This window comes from Grus americana, chromosome 2, assembly GCF_028858705.1.
Source record: "Grus americana isolate bGruAme1 chromosome 2, bGruAme1.mat, whole genome shotgun sequence".
NCBI lineage: Eukaryota > Metazoa > Chordata > Aves > Gruiformes > Gruidae > Grus > Grus americana.
In genome coordinates, this window is record NC_072853.1 from 51,684,066 (window position 1) to 51,703,283 (window position 19,218).

The 19,218-nt window shown below is 40.8% G+C and overlaps 2 protein-coding genes across 6 annotated transcripts in view; one reads left to right on the forward strand and one right to left on the reverse strand.

Moving 5' to 3' along the window:
- Positions 1-1,156: 1,156 nt before the first annotated feature.
- On the reverse strand, positions 1,157-13,183 carry RIOK3 (RIO kinase 3). Its single transcript, XM_054815188.1, has 13 exons — positions 12,530-13,183; positions 11,340-11,461; positions 10,334-10,479; positions 10,099-10,203; positions 9,453-9,562; positions 8,587-8,730; positions 7,583-7,710; positions 6,369-6,554; positions 5,719-5,878; positions 4,673-4,753; positions 4,495-4,584; positions 4,013-4,120; positions 1,157-2,495 (listed from the first exon to the last, which is right to left on the reverse strand). The coding sequence occupies exons 1-13, from the start codon at positions 12,947-12,949 to the stop codon at positions 2,394-2,396; spliced, it is 1,902 nt and encodes a 633-aa protein (XP_054671163.1). The 5' UTR covers positions 12,950-13,183; the 3' UTR covers positions 1,157-2,393.
- Positions 13,184-16,134: 2,951 nt separating this feature from the next.
- The window catches only part of TMEM241 (transmembrane protein 241), a 68,289-nt gene continuing 65,205 nt past the window's right edge, over positions 16,135-19,218 (forward strand). For 4 of the 5 annotated variants that reach the window (XM_054815193.1, XM_054815189.1, XM_054815192.1 and 1 more), the window contains exons 1-2: positions 16,135-16,275; positions 18,613-18,659. In XM_054815193.1, the coding sequence (XP_054671168.1) occupies positions 16,204-16,275; positions 18,613-18,659 (119 nt within the window). In that variant the 5' untranslated portion in view covers positions 16,135-16,203. Of the gene's footprint in view, positions 16,276-17,185; positions 17,268-18,612; positions 18,660-19,218 lie in introns of all 5 variants that reach the window. The other variant, XM_054815191.1, reaches the window with a different exon arrangement.

Sequence of the window (19,218 nt, forward strand, 5' to 3'; positions counted from 1 at the left end):
GGACAGAAAGTACTTTCTAAAATTGCAACAGGAACATTAAGTAGAAACTGAGGTATGGGGGGAGAGGGAAATCAGCAGACAACTATATAAACACACAACTTGGGAACTATTGTGATAGTTTTAGAATAGTCATGTCAGAAAAGTTAAATTAAGCCAGTGGCTTCATTAACAATGAAAAAAAAATCTAGATTTACTTTTAATATTTGCTTAATAATAACCCTAGAACCTCTTATTTCAAAGGAGTTCAGGAAAACACTTGTTTTAGCAATTTCCTTGTTTTCAACTACTTGACAACATGCCCAGGTGTCTTAAAATCTCAAAGCAAATTCCCAAACCAGTTTTACTGCTGGAAGTGAAAAGATGTTTAGGCAATATAGTCGGGGTCAGGAGCTTTAAATTAGAGGCTTGAGGACCGTTCTTTCGGTTTTTTGACTCTGTGCTAGGTTTTAGAAATTAAAAATAACAGTAACAACTGCGGCTTCAGTCCAAGCACAACGATAGGAGCAGGTGCCTCCGTTTCAAATGACAGCTCAAAAATCACCCTCCTCTCACTTCCCCTCATTTCTGCTCTCTCTTCCTCTCACTTCATGCAAATATCCTTAACAATCACCATCTTTCCTAGACAAGCACAGTGTAAGGTATTAGCAACTGCTTGGAGGTATTTTTTTCCTCTAAGAAATGTTAAGAGAATTGAAACTTGTAATAAGCCTAGAATAGGAGTATCCTTTTTCTTTTTAAAAGCCTTCTCCTCTGAAGGAGATTTGGTTATATTAGACAACAGAAGCTTTTAGTCTTCCTGAGGGGGTGAGGTAACTAGCACCTCCCTCTCAGTACCTAGTCTGTTCTTTCCCCCGTACTGTTATTTTGGGCAACTCTTTCACTGCGCAATGAGGAGTAGACTTAAAGGAACTTAGGTCTTTTCAAGACTTATTTCAAAAGTATGGGGTAAACGTCAAATTTAGAAAAGGGAAGAGGATCAAAGTACTGGGATGAAACTGGCAAAAAACATCAAGGTCGTTTACTGTTTACGTAGCACCCACCAAGAGAGTCATTTTTCTATTGTTACAAGGACCTAGGGTAGCCCTACCCTAACACTGCTTTAGTGCAGCACTGAGGATCAATGAAGACCTGTACAATGCAAAGAACAACGCAAGAATACCACCACCAAAATCTTAAGTTTTTACTTCACCAGTTTTCCAACCAAAAAAAAAAATTTAAAAAAATCACTTTCACAGCACACTGTGAGAATGTCACATGTAGCAACACGATATTCTGCTTGATAAAGAGCAGCATCAGAAACAGCAATCAGTTAAAAAGAAGTTGATCAGAATTAATTTTTTAATTCCAAACCACCCTACTGCATCAGTTCATCTTTAAATGCATTGTTTTGGCCAGAAACATTGCTAGGTTTTTAAAACTTGCTAAAATAGAGACTGACATTAAGAATAAAAGTATGAGAAAGACAAATTTGAGTATTCTTTTTGCACTTGTAAGCAAAAAGCTTCATTTAGAAATAATGATGATCAATATTTAGTTTTCATAGTCTATGATTATCTTCGGACTGTTTGATGCTCTACTCAGAATTTCTGTTTAGGGACAGGATTATTATACAGGTTTTTGGGGTTTTTTGTTGCTTGCACCGAGTTCTTGGAACCACTTGTATATTAAGAGTGAAGCTAACCGAACTTACTCTTTGTTACACAACATTGATGCAGCCCTCAGGATTTCCTGGCACATCACCAAAGAAGTCCTCTGCTAGTTGGATTCAAATCTGTTTCTCATGTAATACCCAATTGCATTTACAGAGATAGTTAGAGCCATATTTCATGTACTTCAAATAAAAAGGTCCAGACTTTTCCATATATAAAGACATTGGTTTGTTAAATTAACATTTGCATATGATTGCAACACATAGCTTGACTTTTCATTTTGTCCTTGGTGGAGATGGATGAAAGATTTTTTAATTAGTTTTTCAAGTAGCAAGGGGTGGGGGGGAGAAGAGGGACTCTCCTAGTGTGCTTTCCCACTAAATACTTCAGACCATCTAGATGATTAATTACTTTTTTTTAAACTAAAACATCTAAGCTCTGAATCACGCAAAATATGACCACCTCAGCTACATTAGTCTAACGTAACTGGGCGATTGGTGAAGTTGTCAGACCATCCAAAGAGGTAGTGACAGTCTATTCTCACAGTGCCAGCCTGATATGCAGGCTAAGTTAAAAAAAAAAAAAAACCACCAGGGCATCACAGTATGCTCGCTGTGTTTTCCATTTTGGTATTCCCAGTCAACCACTCTCTCTTGACATTGGTAGTTGACGTTTACCACTGCACCAACATAGTTAGAAGCAGTAAATTTGTGTTTCATTTCATTAGCAGCTATACACTCAGTGCTATTCATCATATATAGGGGGGTCTCCATCGCTTGAAAACATTGACAGTTTCTTTCCGTGATTCTGCACATGATCTTCATTCATCTTCTCCAAAGCTTCAATCTAGAGAGCCAAAAATAAAGCCATGCTGAAATCATAAAACCACACGTGCACCAGAATGTTTCTAAACAACATTAAAAGGCTGCTTTACATGACTGATCAGATATATACAATATTCCTACTTCAATGATTCAGTCACATATATGGGAGCAACATAGTTTGTAAGTACAGATTGAAATATCAGCTCTCAACAAGTTCCTAGAAGAGCAGCACTCCTTTATAGTTTCATGCTAGGTAACTGAAATGCATCAGTTGCAGTGAGGACTGGATGATTCTTAAGACTTCAGCTGTATTCCCCAAATACAGAAGTGTCCCTTTCTCCAACTCCAAACATCTCTACTGTAACTCAGCCAATCCATCAGCACTGGAGAAATTCTAAGTAATACTAAAATTACAAATCCACTGCAACCATCTTTAAGAGCAAAAGTTGAAGATGGTTACACTTCAGTGTTCCGTGCAAAGTAACACAGTACAGTAGCTTATTTTGATCTTCAGATTGTTATGCTTGGATTACTTCCTCTTGTACTCCAGGGGAGACAATTTTAGTTACTGGTGACTAAAGTCAAAGCCTGAAGTTAAAGGATGAGCTGCTCAAATTCACCTCTATGTAAACAGCTATGTAAGTCTTTCCCATAAAACTTATAAGCACAAAAGAGGATGTAAAACAACAAAAAAAACCAACCCACCTCCCAGTGCTCACAACAGTCACTGAGGGAATTGGTTTTCACTTGATTAACTGATACATAAGGATCTTGGAACAGTGACATTGTGTTCCCTTTATCCCTTCCTCACTTTGAGGACTACTCCAGGAGTTAACGAGTTTCAAGCTCCCACATACCAGGTGCTGGAGTAGCATAAACTGACACTGTCATTAGGAATCCAAGTAAAGTGGAATAGACATGTTGCCCTTACTTTAGTTAGTAAATACAGAATGTTTGACAACTTATTTTTATAAATGTCTGCTATGAGGATGCACACCTTGAGGAGTTACAGCCAAAATTTGAAAATTAAAAGCCAAAAGGTGACCAAAGATTCCTAGTCCATATTTCCATTAGCATGATTTTAGGTTTGAAAAATTGAAAATGCTAGCCTAAACTTTAAATTCAATTAAGTTAAAATCTGAAACACAAAACATAAGCCGTAGAACAATTATTATTTTTAACCCAGCTCTCCTTTCTCTGCACAACCTTTAACGTATGTAAGGAAAGACAAAAAAGCTAGCCTTTAAAGCAGCTCACTAAATTTTCCTCAACACCGAAAGAAGCAAGTTATATGCAACATGAAGCCTTTTATGGCTAGGAGCAGGAAAAGGACGGGGTGGAGAGAGGCCTGTCAATCTGAGTTTCTGAAAACATTTGTACTAGGTTGAAATAATCAAGTTTTGAAAGGAGAGATGAAGAATGATTGCTGAAATTATACTTCCACACACTAATCAACAAACTAAATGTGGAAAGTTAAGGTATTACAATAGCTACTATAGCTAACCAAGTTAAAAATGTGAGACACAGAGAAAGCTATACCTCTGCTTGGAAGTCTACTTCATTGTCAGCTGTAATATTTAAACCTGAGACAGCATTGAAGAGTTCACGCTCATTAAGTGCTTCTGCCACACCTCCTTTCTGGAAGAACTAGTCAATATAAAAAGCACATGTTAAACACTTTACTACACAAAACGAAATATTCCTTTTCCTTCCCCAAGCTACAACTACAATATTTAGTCAAAATGACATTTTTTGCTTTTGTTGACCTACAGATAAAAATATCTGAAAGAAATTCTTAGTTCCAGTGGTACCGTTTTACTCTTCCACACTTTTTTCCCCTTTTGGAGAACACCACCATCAGTATGGACAACATGCAAGAGTAATCTTACATGTAAGTGGTGGTAATAATTTTTTACACAGTTGCACTGGTTGATTTTTTGTTAGCTCTGAATTGATTTGATGCTGTTTTATCTTGAAAAACATTCAGCGTTACAGAGAATTGTCAGATGAAGAGGTCCTACCTGTGAAACATTCCTACAGTCTCTGAACAAAAACTCGAGTCCATGAGGATGGGTTGGCTCCACGGACTGACTGACATCAATAAGCCAGACCTGTAGTCACAGAGAGGTGGCAATTTACTTTGTATTAACATTTCACATTAGATGAAACCTCTCCTTCCCACGTTAAGAATATGCTCACCTTCCCATCATGCCAAAGCATGTTATATTCACTCAGATCAGCATGGACCAGGTTGCACTCCTTATACAACTGTTGCATCATCTGCAAGGAAACAAATTAATGAATCAAGTGTGCTATACTCCAAATAAATATCGTTTGCATTACTATAACAAAACAAAGCCTTTCCCCAATCACCCACCCAATTTACATAATTTTTTCCCAAGTATTCAATAAAGTTTCACCCAGGGAATGGCAATCAGTCTGGTAAACTCATGTCAGCTCTGCCAACTCTGTCCAAGTGCACCAGACTGATAAATACATTCTCTGAATACACCTGTCATTCTCACCCCTATCACACAGGAAAGAAGTCTCACTGGTTTAGATACTGAATCCTAACTAGTACGTATATTCACTTGAAACATTCTTGTGTTTTAAGTGAATTTTAATCTAGTCTCAAGATTTGAGGCACAGACCACTTGCATTATCAAGCTGCAGAGTTGGTTGGTGGCTGGGTTTTTTAATGTCTATAGGAAGCTAAAAGTGAGTGGACAGTTAGCAGGTACATGTTTAAACCAATTACAGCAGATAACAGGAAAGTAAAGTATCCACCATGAAATACTCTAATTCATTCTCTGATTTCTAGATTTGTGGAAGAAAAAAAAAAGGGGGGGGGGTAGGGACAGGGCTATCCACTGGAGAGTGCTTACACATTGTAAATCAAGTATTCAGTAAGCCCAGAAAGACTTCAGAACACTTTCTAAACCATGTACTGCTTCTATAAAAGGAGGACTAATTGCTCATAATTTCTCTGCTGCTAAATATCTGTTTGTCATCAAGTTCTAGCATGTTTTCTACTCAGATTAAGATTCAATTTATTTTTTTTAGCGCATAATTTCTTATTTACTCTATGTCACACATTAAACAGCAGCAAAATAAGCCTTTGGACTCCGTATCTTGAAAGTGATGCAAGCATCCTGAAAAGTAAATAAATGCTAATTTGTCCTTTAAATTATTCCCCTGAAAGAAGACAAAACCCAGAATTGGAGAAGAAATCAGCATTGTCTTACATTAAGAATCTGATAGTAGGCTTTTTTCATATCTTCACTACTAAGTGTTACATCCTTTAGTTTAGGAGCTGGGACTTGATCCTGGCCAATGAAAGACATAACCAAGACATGTTTCTTAAGCATAACCACTTGAGGACAAGGAATTCCTGCATTTTGCATTCTGTGGATCAGAAAATAGATACTGATTAAGAAAAGCAAAACAAAATATCCCAAACCCTACAGTTCTAGTCCCTGCCTCCCCATTTCAAATCTTAAGAGAGCTGTGAGAAACTTGATCCAGAGTCAAAAAGCCTTTGAAATAGACCGAATTGAAAACTGAATATATATATATTTTTCACAGTATTTCACATAGGAAAATTCAGATCTTAAAGTCATAAATGGGTCTAAAAACACTCACTGAAAACGAATTAGTTTAATAGGCTCTAGCTGTACATTTCATTGGCTTGTAAATACTGCTGCCAAATCACTGAAAATGCTGACAATTCATTAAACTGTAATAAACCAGAGGCCTATTCAGTCTGTGCCAGGTTCTATATTGTGTAGCCTAAAAATGAAATGTAAAGTTCTACCCAGACATAGTGTAACTTCCTTAAGTAGAGAATAGGAAACTGACAGGTATCTGGCAACAGCTAAACTTTTTTTTTCTTTACCTTGTCAAGTTATGCATTTCTTTCTCAGCCCACATACGAATAATCTTTCGTGGATTCAATTTACTGAAGCGGTCTTTAAATCTGTAGTCATCCTTAATATATTTGTCACGGTTCTTGAATTCATTAAGAGTTGTTTTAAACACTTTGATGGCACATTCTGGAGGTATAACTTTATCTTCAGTTGCACTTCAGGTGGAAAAAGTCAAATATATAACAAAAGTTAACTATTCACATCTTTACAAGCAAATGCATGGGTATGGTTTTTTTTTTTTTAAACACTGCAAGATATAGCAATTTTTAACATAAGAGGGGAAAAGGTCTGATTTTCTATCAAATTTGGAAGCCAATTCACATTAAGTTTAGAAGAGTTCTATGACTAAGCTTATATATGAATGTTTGGGTTTTGGCATTTTGATTACATGTTGCTTACCAAATAGGTTCCATCTCCCAATTTCTTAGTATTTTACTTAAATGTCATGGCTAATAACAGCCCTGTTCATGGATGTACTTGCTTCAAGAAATTACGAGTGAAAAAAGTCTTGCATTAGAACAATAACAGTAGTATCACAATGTTTTCTTAAGCACCACAAAGATATTGCGCATTGAATAATACTAAGCAAAAGAACACTCCTGACCATCATCCAAGCAAAGGTCAATTAAAAAAAGCAAATAGAAACCAACACAAAAGCAGCATCTTTTCTCCCCACCCCCAACTTACCTCTCTCTCAACATCTCTAAATAGGTTACCTGTATTTGGGTTTTACTACTTCTTTCTTAACTCACTTTAAACTAGTGGTCTTTCACTGCATTACAATCACTGCTAACATACTACAATCCTTCCAGCATGGTAGTCTTTAAAACTGGACTCTTGCATGACTTGCAAAGTGAAGGGCATCTCAACACTATTCTCAAGGTAAACAAACAGCACCTCCACTGAACTGCACAGGTGGAGCTGATAACACAGAAAGGTATAGCGGATTTGTCCCTCTTCAGTAAATGGTCTCCCAGGAGGAAAGTAGGGATTTTTTTTTTACTTTACGGTTGGTACCATCTGGTTTTTTTCAAATTTTATTATTATATGCATGTACATGAATACAAACTTTAAGTCTTGGGAATGAAAAAAAGCACAGGTTGTTTTAATATTTTTGTGGTTTCTGCTTTTTAAACCATCTCTAGTACTTAAAGCTACTGTTAGTAACAAACAACATACTTACTTTCCTCCATATGCATGAAAAACAACAGATTCTTTTCCTGTGCTGATGCAGCCTGTGATGGTCTCCAGCATCCCAGCATTGACCATCTTGTACAGAAGTAAACGTGTTTTAGGATCCACTGCTTTCTCCTACAGTCAAGAAATGAATACTCAGTTTATTAAAATAATTGTTTGCTTTACAGTGAGTTTAGAGTATTTATACACTGCAAGTGTTCAACTAGGCGGAAAGAATAAAGTATTGAGAGCATTCTCTCAACTGATAGAAAAAAGCCAACAAACCAAACAGATGAAACAGAGCCGAACTGCTCCAGCACTGTCATCTTTAGTCCTTAAGATTTAATACTCTCAGGTACCTATCAGCTGTGTAGCACATACACTATTTTACCAATTACACATAAAGTACATACTGTGGGTCAAAAATACTTTCTATAGTGTTTTCAAGAAGTCTTTGAAAATCATGAATCAAAATATCCCAAATATGATATTCCTTTTATATCAGTAACAATAAAATAAACACCCAAATCTGAAGAAGTCCGTAACAGGAATTAACAGAGGCCTTGCTATAAACTCACCCATAAAGCATATCAACTGACTTCCTAAATTATTATGTCAGAATTTATTTGGTCACCTCATCTTCCTGAAACTTGCTATGAAGACAAATATTTGGAGTCACATGATTTAGCTGCAGATGATTAGTCCTCTGGATGGTTTCTATAAATACTTTCTAGGCAGTTTATTCATTATAACTGATTAAGAGACAAGTTTAGAAAGACAAAAGAGAGAAAAATGGAAGCTGCTTGTTCTTATTTTGATACGGCTGTCACAACAATGCAGCTCAGATAAAGACAGTCTTTTTCTAGTAGGAGCTGGCTGATACCATCTCCTTCAGCAACATTAACATAATATTGCTTAACTGTTTTACTAAATAGCAAATGTTTCAAATAATTACCAAAACAGTGTTACACAAGATAAAAAGTATATAGAGAGAGTCTATTAAAAACATACAGCAGTGGAGTGCTCCTTCTTTTCGTGGAGCCTTGCACTTCGACGTTCCTCAGAGTAGGCATGCTGCTTTAAGGCATTGAAGACTTGATTTGACAACTTTAAGTCCATCCCAATTCCATCCCCAACTTGGAATTCAGGTGCAAACTACAAGTAGAAATAATAGAAATTTAAGCATTGTTACTAGTAGACACCAGAAGATGGCACAAGCAGAAATTTCTCATTCTGATTTGCAAAAGCCGGGGGTAGATTAAGATCTATGTGAAACCCATTTTGTGTAATGTCATCACTATGTTAAAAACCAAATTGCTCTAAACTCAGAACTCGAAGTTCTGCCCACATTGATATGAGATTACCTAATATCCTGTAAAAAGGGCCCTTGCAGCATTTCCATATTTGCAGTTGTACCAGTTACATTAAAGAAAACAGAAGGTATGTGCTATGGATAAATAGACTGAAAAGCTGCAAATCAAACAACTAACTGAAAATAAGTTACTTGACTCAGATAAAATTATTTTAGTTTTTTTAAATTAGGTTACACGATAGCTATGCTTTTCAAAAATAGCTTTGGTGTTTTATTTGTCTGTGTACCAAACTTGTGATAGTTTTGTTTTGCCAAAATAGTTCTGTGCAAATTCTTGAATCATGGTCGTTAACAAACTATTATTAAACAAAAAACCTGCACAACTCAAACTGCCCATTTGAATAACTAATCCAGACACCACATTGCTTTCATCTGATGAAAAAAACCCCCAAAAATTAAAAAAAAAAAAAAAAATCAGCACCATATACAATAGCACAGATGGACAAGCATTAGTTGGTTGAATTATAGCATTCCAGTTTTACACACAAAATAAGTTTTCACTTACATTTTCCATGCGAGCAGTGTTCTTTCTTCCACATACCACTTCATCATGTTTAGTAGTAATGTCTTTTCCTTTTCCTATGAAGCCCTTTCTTGATGTAGTAGTAGGTTTATCTGCCAGCAGTGAGAAAAATAAATCTAACTTTACATCTAAACAAACATAACTAATGCTCATAAGCATTCCACAATGCCCACAAAAGTAATGTAATTTTATTTATCAAAGAGAATACAATACTTCAATTGTATGATCTTAATGCAGTCTTCTCTTATCCTAAAGATGACAGCTTCTTTTGCTATGTTATGACTGACTTCTGTGTCTCCTCTGGACATACCTTTGGCATGTTAAAGACAGGAATATTCAATATCATATGCAGATGCCCCTAACCAAATGTAGATGACAGATACATATATCCCACAATACTTTCCATGTACAACAGTTATTTAACTAGATTCAGCCACCAAAGCCAATATACTGGCCAACAGAAGCCTGAAGTTACCCGCCCAACTTCCTGCATAACATCTCCCAATTAAGTGACCTGATTTTACATAAAACCAGTATGTCTCCTTACATTAAAAAACCCTAATTTAACTATGTCATATTCTCAGATCTATTCACCAAAGAAATTGTATTGTTTAAAACTGCCACATACCTGCTCTATAAGGATCATGACGAGTATCCTGCCAATCAACCTCATCTTCTGAGCTGTCACTGTCATAGGGATGTACCTTCCGATAATTTTCAAAGGATATGGAGACTTGAGAAACAAAACAAATAAGGATGTCTGTGATTATCAGGGATTTGCTACTTCCTCACAGCTCTGTCAACTTAAGCACAGTGCCAAGAATATCTCCAAAGCAAAAACATATTTCTTCTGATGAGGGTACCTTTGCTATCTCCATTGATCTTCTTCTCTTCACGCCGAAGCTGTGCATCATATTCCCTGTCAAATTCCATCTGCAGCATCTGAGCTAGCATTAAGTCACTAGAAGTGTCAATATTTTCTCCTGTAATAAATGGTCCTTCAGCAACACTATGTAAAATGAAAACAGAAATTTAAAAAATTAAACACAGTAATCTAAACAGAAGCACCGCTTTCTACCATTTCATATCTCTGTACAAAAGATCTCATACAGAGCTGCATAGAAACTAATGCATCTCAACTGTTCACCCCCACCTCCAAGCCAACACTAAGTATTAAGAGAGCATGACTTCATTTCTCTGTGCCATTCCTTTACAATGCAAACATTACTTAAATTTTACTTGTTTACCATTTTGTAAGAAGCATTAGGCCCTATTTTTAAGATGCCCTTCATGAAATTGAAAGGAGGCATACAGGGGTGTGTGTGTATGTGTGTGTATACATTTATATATTTTATAAATAAATAAATAAAAACAAATTAAAAAAACAACCAGTGTTGCTTTGCTCTGCTTCACAGAAAAGCCCACAGGCAAAATTTATATGAATTTAGAACTAGTAAGCTCTTGGCCTATGTTTAGAGCTTCCAAGTATTAGGAGGATACAGGTGATACACCTGACAGTTCTCAAAATAACATTGTACACTGTTAACAAGAGTCTCTAAAAGGGAAAGAAAAACCCCACATTTCAGACAATGTTTCTCAAAACATAGCTTACAGACTGGCCTAAAGCACCCAAAACAATGCAAAGAAAATATCAAGAAAGAAGGAAGGGTGACAGAGAAGAGAATCTAAGGAAGAGTTTTAATTAGGGAAGCCATCTTCACTGAAAAAGACCTGAAGAAGCAGAGTTAGGAGACAATAGGCAAAGCATTTACTATATCACTATACCTTAAGCCCACTGTAAGAAAATGCACAAGAGAGAGAAGATGGCTTCACAACTGTGGAGATCACTAATCCAGGATTTAAACTTACGCAACCACTTCAGGAAAAGCAGCATTTTCTTCTTCCAGCTGCAGCTCCTTCGCCAGCTGTTCACTCATTACATCAGCAAGGGAACATGATATTGATGTTGTGTTAGGGGCTCCCCATGGACACTGTAAATAAACATTTTATTCAAGTCAGCAAGAAATGCAGTGGCAACACAATAATCAGAATAATTAGCCACCACTGGCTCTAAAATAAGCTCATGTAATCTTATAAGAGCTTGTCTTGTACAGATACTTAGGGAAGTATGATAAACTAAACTACTGAAAATATCTCAAGGAGTAGTTTCATAAACTCAATAGGGAGAACTGTGATTAAAAGGACGTTGATGGTCACTTACTAACGGGGTGGGAGGGGGAGAGTTAGTTTGTCAGCATCAGCAACCTCTGAAGACAGGGGCACAGCCTTCCCAGAAAGCTTGCTTACAAGTGTACACAGTCAATGTAAAACTTCTCTTGGATTAACACTACATTAATGGCTTAGGCGCAGCTTCCTCCCCCATATCTAGAGCTCTGCAGAGACAGCCATCATAAACATCCCTTCAAACACTCAGCAGCATGCACACAACTTTGCTTGAGGCGGCGGGGGTTGGGGAATGATGAATCCAACCAAGTTGTGACTCACTGCCTCGAAAACCAAACTCACTTAGATCCAATTTCCTGCTCACCAACAGAGCCTGGAGAGAAGCGACTCACTTATCAGGGTCTAGCAGCAGCTCTCTCCACCAGGAAGAAAGATAATTGCTAGTAGCAGCGAACCACGCTATACCCTGTCCAGCGCGGCTGCCTACTCAGGCAGCGGAGCCAAGCGCTCAGTTTGCCAAATAACTGGGAGCCTTGTTTTGTTGGCACCACTTCGCAGCGTCCTTTCCATGGCCTCAGAGGGAGGCGGGCGGAAGAAGGGCAGCCGCGTACCGGCGTTACCTACGTGCCTGCCCCCCTGCCGTGAGCGAAGATCGGCCGGAGACGGTGCCCGTGCGCCGGCATGCCTTTGTCTTCATCCACCCTCAGGAGCCAGGCCAGCGGCGGCCGCATCTCTACGGCCCTGGAGGGTCGAGGTACCGCGGGCGGCCGTGGGGTGCCGGACACAGCCCGGACACAAGGCCTGGCAGCGCCCAGCCGCCGCCGTTAAGGCCCGCCGGGCCTGCGCCCACGCCCCCCCGCCCAGCCCACGCTCACCTTGCTCTGCCAGGCGGGGCCCGGCCCGGCGTCGGGGGCGGCGGCGACTCCTACCGGGTCCATCTGCGCATGCAAGGGCGGGCGGGCAGCACGGCGACGGCGGCAGCGGGGGCTCTCCTCAAAGCAGCGACGCTCCGAATGCGAACCCTTCCGGGTTCTCCCCCATTCTCTCCTCTCGTCACCTGCCGTAAGGCTCCCCATTGGCCGGCGGCTCGCGGCCTCACCCGCCTTTCCGGTGATGTCACCGTGGCGGCCGTGGGGTCCCCAGTGGACTCCGGAGCCGCTCGGGGCTGGAAGCGAATTGAGGCGGCGGGCCGGCCGGCCAGCTGGCCGCACCGTGGGAGCTAATGGGTAGCGCTGGGTGCGAGGGCGATGGCAGCGGCCAGACCGCCGGGGAGCTGTGCTCACAGAAAACCACATAGCATAACATTGGATAAGTGACGTTTGCTTTTATCGAAGGAAGTAACCAAGAGAAGCGGGGGGGACGACACCAACACCCCATAAGTGAACAATTTCATTTGATCCTGGTCCCATAACTCACTGTAAATACAAAATCAAATACTTCGTATGTGATCTGACACCTGTTACACCTCAATGTTATATGTGATGTTTATCTGGAAAATAGTATTGTGATCAAAATGCCCTCTTTCCAGGACAGACACAACTGCATGGTGTTTTGTTGCAATACAGTCACTGTCTGACATCTGCTTGAGAAAGTTTCCCAACAGGAAGGAAGCAACGCCTAGAAACCCCCTCGGGCCTGGCTCACCTCCAGCTATCTGAGGCATCTGCTCACATAGATGAATGTGCTGTAGCAGCTGCTGTCGGTAACCAGAAAACCACCCTAGCAAAGCTGGCTGGCTCCAAGAGCAGGAGAAGTGGGAAGGGGTCGTACATCCCCCATGGCATCCCCCGGCCTGCTCAGAGTTAAGTTCCCCGTTACACATCTAGCAAAGCCAGCGCTGCCAGGGCAGGCCCAGCAAGAGCCGCTCTCGTCGACTCGGGAATACAAGAATCAGGTTTGTCAGCCAAAGTTCATCTAATTTGTCTTTAACAACCTGCAATGACGTAAGATGTTACAATCTCCCAAGACAACCTGTTCCAGTGTTCATTCCTGCAATAAGTCTAAAGGGCAGATGGTTTGGAAAAGGGTTGGGACCCAGGTCGCAACGCTTGCCTCAGCTACGTGCAGCCTGTGGGCACGACACAGGTGTGTGCCACGGAGGCATTAGGACAGCCCAGTCTGGTGATGCAGTACCAGCGTGGTTCTTATCCTCTCTGCCCTTAGCCCTGGCAGAAAGAGATTATTTCTCTCCCTTTGCAGTCACCTTTTGGTGTGTGAAGATTGTTGCCATGCCCCCTGCAATCTTCCTTGGCTAAATTTATCAGTTTTATAAATAGGCAGAATGTCAAAGCAATGTCCTGCTGCCCCAAGAAAATCATTGCTCTAGCAGAGCTGTACAAGCACTGATTAAGAAAACTGGGTTTGGTATGTTTTATTTCAAAAATATATTAACAATGACTTAATATTCCTATGTCTTTTAATTAAGTTTTTAATTTTCAGAAACAAGTCTTTTATATTAGTCTCTTAAATATTACATGATTAGGCCTCGATCCCACAACCTCTTATATGAATGGATCAAGCTTCAAACTGAATTATATTAAGAAGAAATGTTCTGTAAGATTACATGTAAACAAAATCATTTGCCACACATTCCCAGCTCCTAATAAAAAGTTAAAAATCTAGATAGAGCAGAAACTTCCCTTCATAATACTCAAAATAATTCCAAAGCTGCATAGCAATTACTTAATATGTAATTCAAGTTAGTCATGATAATCAACATTGGCATAAACTTCTATCTTCATTCTTAATGTGACAGAAAAATTCAGGTCTGCTTCTGCATTTTGCTGTAGGAAGATAGATCATCTTTGCCCGAGTCTCCCACTTTTGAAAAGAAATGCTGCAAGAAACACAGAGAGAGATCACTGTAATAATTTGCATGAAAATGATACTCCACTAAAATAAAAAGTCAAGAGTATTCTTATGCTTACATTAGTGTTTGTAGATACCTCTAAACTTTTCTTATGTTTTTTTAAAGCTTTACAGCCTGAATTTGTGGTGCAATGTGAAGTATACTTTTGCCTGCCCAAGTACACGTTTGACGTGCATACAGATTTTCAGAGCTTTTTAACATATGCTCTGCAAAGTGGAAATGCTGTGTCACCTACCCTGCCATCTCTATCACATCCATTGCTGTGGTATGTCAGTGATCTCTGTAGGCCTGCATGAACCAAACCTTTCAGCACTGGAAATCAGATGTTTGGTTTGGGCCACCTCCTTACAAACCAGATAGGATGGTGTCTAATGGACCAAGGTGCTTGAATTTGTCTTGGTGCAGCAGAGACCATTGAGCTGTTGTGCTCTGTCTGCTGACTTTGTCTTCTGAGGCTAAACGAGGCAGGTTAGACAGGCTTATTTTGTGGGCTGGATTTGGCCTCTGGTCTACCAGTTAGTGCCCTCCTCACTCCCCAGTTGAGGTCTCGCTCGGTTCCTTATTTGTGCTGCTTTGCTCTGTCTCTAAAAACAGGACATACGTGTACGGAGAGAGCCCTGCACTTTGCATTACCTGCGCAAAGTCAAGGTGAGAACTGCAGAGACAGGGCCTTGCTAATACCAGATCTGGGAAGAACAAGGCTTATCTAGGCCATAATAAAAGAACACCCAGTAATCGTGACTTGGTAGAGCACATCTTTCACTCCTTCTCTACCTCCCTGGGATATTTATAGTTTACACGTCACTGATGAATCATAGAATTACAGAATCACAGAATGGTTTGGGTTGGAAGGGACCTTTACAGGTCATCTAGTCCAACACCCCTACAGCAAGCAGGGACATCTTCAACCAGATCACATTGCTCAGAGCCCCATCCAACCCAAACTTGAATGTTTCCAGGGATGGGGCATCTACCACCTCTCTGGGCAACATGTTCCAGTGCCTCACCACCCTCATCATAAAAAAAATATTCCTTATACCTAGTCAGAATCTACACCCTTTTAGTTTAAAACTACTACCCTGTGTCCTCTCACTCCATGCCCTTGTAAACAGTCCCTCTCCAGCTTTCCTGTAGGCCCCTTTTTAGGTACTGGAAGGCTGCTATAAGGTCTCCCTGGAGCCTTCTCTTCTCTGGGCTGAACAACCCCAACTCTCTCAGCCTGTCCTCATAGGAGAGGTGCTCCAGCCCTCCGGTCATCTTGGTGGCCCTCCTCTGGACTCGCTCCAACAGCTCCATGTCCTTCTTATGTTGGGGCCCCCAGAGCTGGACGCAGTACTCCAGGTGGGGTCTCACAAGAGTGGAGTAGAGGGGCAGGATCACCTCCCTCGACCTGCTGGCCACGCTGCTTTTGATACAGTCCAGGACACGGTTGGATTTCTGGGCTACGAGGGCACATAGCCGGCTCATGCCCAGCGTTTCACCCACCGGTAACCCCAGTCCTTCTCCACAGGGCTGCACAGCACCGCTGCGAGGCGGTAGCCACGGCACTTTAAGGAGGCGGCGCCCGGCGGCGGGAGCCCGGTGCCCATTGGAGCGGCCGCGGCTCTACGTGTCGCTGCGATGGCCGCCGCGGAGCGGGTCCGCGCACCGAGGCGTTCGCGGCGGGTCGTGCGGTGACAGATGTATTTGAAGAGGCCGGCGGGCGGCCTCGCCTTCTGCCTCTTCTACCTGGCGTCCTGCTTCACCAACAAGGTGAGGGCGGGCGCGGAGCCACCCCAGTCTCGGAGGGGCCGGGACCGGGCGAGGCGGAGGGAAGCGCGGGGGCGCTGGGCGCTCCATCCGCTGTAGCAGGAGCGGGGGGCCGCGCCTGAGGGGGCGAGATAAGTGCAGGGACCCAGGAGGAGGAAGAGGGACGGTGCCCTCTGCTTGCCCTGCCCTGCCCGGGGAGAGCCGGCGGCTCAGCCCCTCCCGGAGGAGGACTGCCCCACGAGTGAAAAAGAAAAAATAACCAAACCCTGGCATTTCAGCGCAACGGCCCTCCGCCGCCCATCCCCATGTCCGCTCGTAGGTGAGGAGACAGCTGTCCGCTCCCACTGGTCGCGTTTTTCTCAGCGTGCCATGTCTTCACCTTTCCATGACATACGTGTTTCAATAACGGCATACCTCAGAGAGTAAAGGGGTGACATCGTATTACTTAATGAATGAAATGTCAGTCATAGTGCCAGGAATTATCCTGCTTTGAAAGCATCAGTGATACTGAATATATTTTATTATTGGGTATCTAGCAACCACTGAATGCACAGTCATTCCTAAAAGATCTGTTAACTGGAACAATAATACCGAGTATCCAAGGGAAAAAATCTGAAATATTCAAAGCATTATAGTAGTAGTGAAACAAATATTAACTTCCATGCACCCTTTGACAGTTTAATTAACCTGCAAATTAAGGACAAGAAGTCTGTTTTCCACTGTGCAGCTTAGTTGCCTGTTGGTATTGCTGAAATGCCAAAGCAGAAGGAGAAGTAGGCTGAAGATGGCCACACCGTGAATAAAATTGTGTAGTTTAAACATAGTTTGAAGTAGTTTGTTTGTTCTGGGTGTAAGAGATAGAGCAGCAACTCCTTGCTGTCCAATTTATTAGAGAGTGTGTCTGTGTTTCTAGTGCAGATTTCTGAAACATGTTTTTGAAGCAACCAGGATGTGGATGTCCAGAGGGAGAGTTAGCAAAAAGCAGCATTTCAGAGGTAAAAATGAAATCTCTTCTCAGCATCAGCCCCTGGTTTCTGTTCCAAGGTACACTTGCCATTAAGGATGCCCAGAAGTAGACTGAAGACCAGACGTGAAGTTTGTAGTGAGAGATAATACACTTGATTTGACAGATTGCTAGAAGCAGTGATTAGTTAAACAGAAAAGGGGTAGAAGAACTGCCAGATTGCATCATGCATTGGAAAAGGTACTTGGCTTAACTATACTTGAGAGGAAGATGGAAGGACTTTAACATGAATGTACCTGAATGTAGGTTTTAGTGCAATAAAGTTAAAAATAACCAGAATATGGACCTTTCGGTTGTCGCAGGTGGTATGTAACTGCAAGTGGGGGTACAGGCATGTGCAGGTATATCATCTTGATTTAAAACCCACGTGGCAGTTCAGACAAGCATATGTGTAACACGACCCTTTGTGAATCAACATGCCTTATCTCTGTATATTGATGCCAGCTTCTTAGCAATACACCCTGCTAAAAACTGGACCTTGCACAGTGCTCGGCACAGTTTCCTCTCTGTTGAAAGGTTTCAGCTTCTCCTTTTGAGAACTTCTGCTGGCTCCTGGAAGGAATGGCAGGTATCTTTCCTCAGAGCAAGCTTCAGTCATTCTTCTCCTTTGCAGAAATAATATTTATATACTTTATTATGGGAAGTTGTTAGATACTGATAGACACATCAAAAGGCATATGTATTTCCACCTCATACTTGCATATTACACATATAGTGGGAGAAGACACTAGCATCCATACGTGCAGACCCTGACAAAGCATCCTAAAGCAACGACACAGAGGCTTTGCTTTTTCCCCCCATATATTAATCTCCAGAGGGCTTTATGGACTTTTTAATATTTTACACAAAACAATGCGTGAACAGAATGTTAAGTCTGTAAAATGAATTAATCATCAGGAGACGATTATGTTAACATTATTGATCTTGACTCTACCAAGGGTTGCCTCTGAGGTATGATATGATTTTAATTTATAAGTGCTTGTGTCTTTTTGTTCCTGTTAATCCTTTTCCCATGCAGTGCGATGTGTGGAGTGTGCTCAGAAAGTGAAAGAGCAATTCGGAAGGTAGCCTTCTCTCCATTGTTCAGTGTGTCCACTCCACACCTCATGTACTTCAGTGTCTGCTACCTTCCACAGTGACTGGCGCAGCATCCAGCAGTTCTGGCATGGGAAGAGAAATTACTGATTTTTTTTTTTTTTGGTCTTTTTATCTTTCTTTATTTTGGTAGAAACTTTTCATGTTTTGTTGCTCTCATGATTGTTAATGTTATAAGCTGTAGGTGTTTGATGTCCGTTAATTTGGTATTTGTTTTCCAGTATGTCCTGTCTGTCCTGAAATTTACCTACCCTACCCTTTTTCAAGGGTAAGTACCATTTTAAGAATACAGTTCTTTAAATAATTACTTTAATCAGTAAATGTCTTACTGTTCCATGCTGAAACTAACTTTAGTACCTCTTATCATTACTGGCTTTTGCTGTCTAAAGAGCATACTTCATGAAGCCTTAGTAAAGCATTCATTAATTTGTCTTGGTTAATTTTTAAATGTCATGGTGGTGACGTAATTAAGATATATAGACTCCATCACTTCTCATTTTTCTGAAAGTCTTACGCTTCAGCATAGAAAAGTTGCAATTACAGTACAACCTGTCTTCTTTGGAAATGTCACTCATGGATAATGTCCAGTTGTGGTATATCCTTTCGCTATGCTAATGAAAACCAACCTTAAACCCATCTTTAGGCATACACAAATATCATGTGGCTTATCTTCACGCTTAGCCTTTGTTGTAATTCTGCATCACAAGTCACTATCATATCTTAATGATTATAACGAGAAATGTAATGTTTTGTCAAGTATCCATATATACCATCAGAGTTGTTAATAATTTGTGAGACATTTAGCGAAAACCTGACCTCATAGAGTC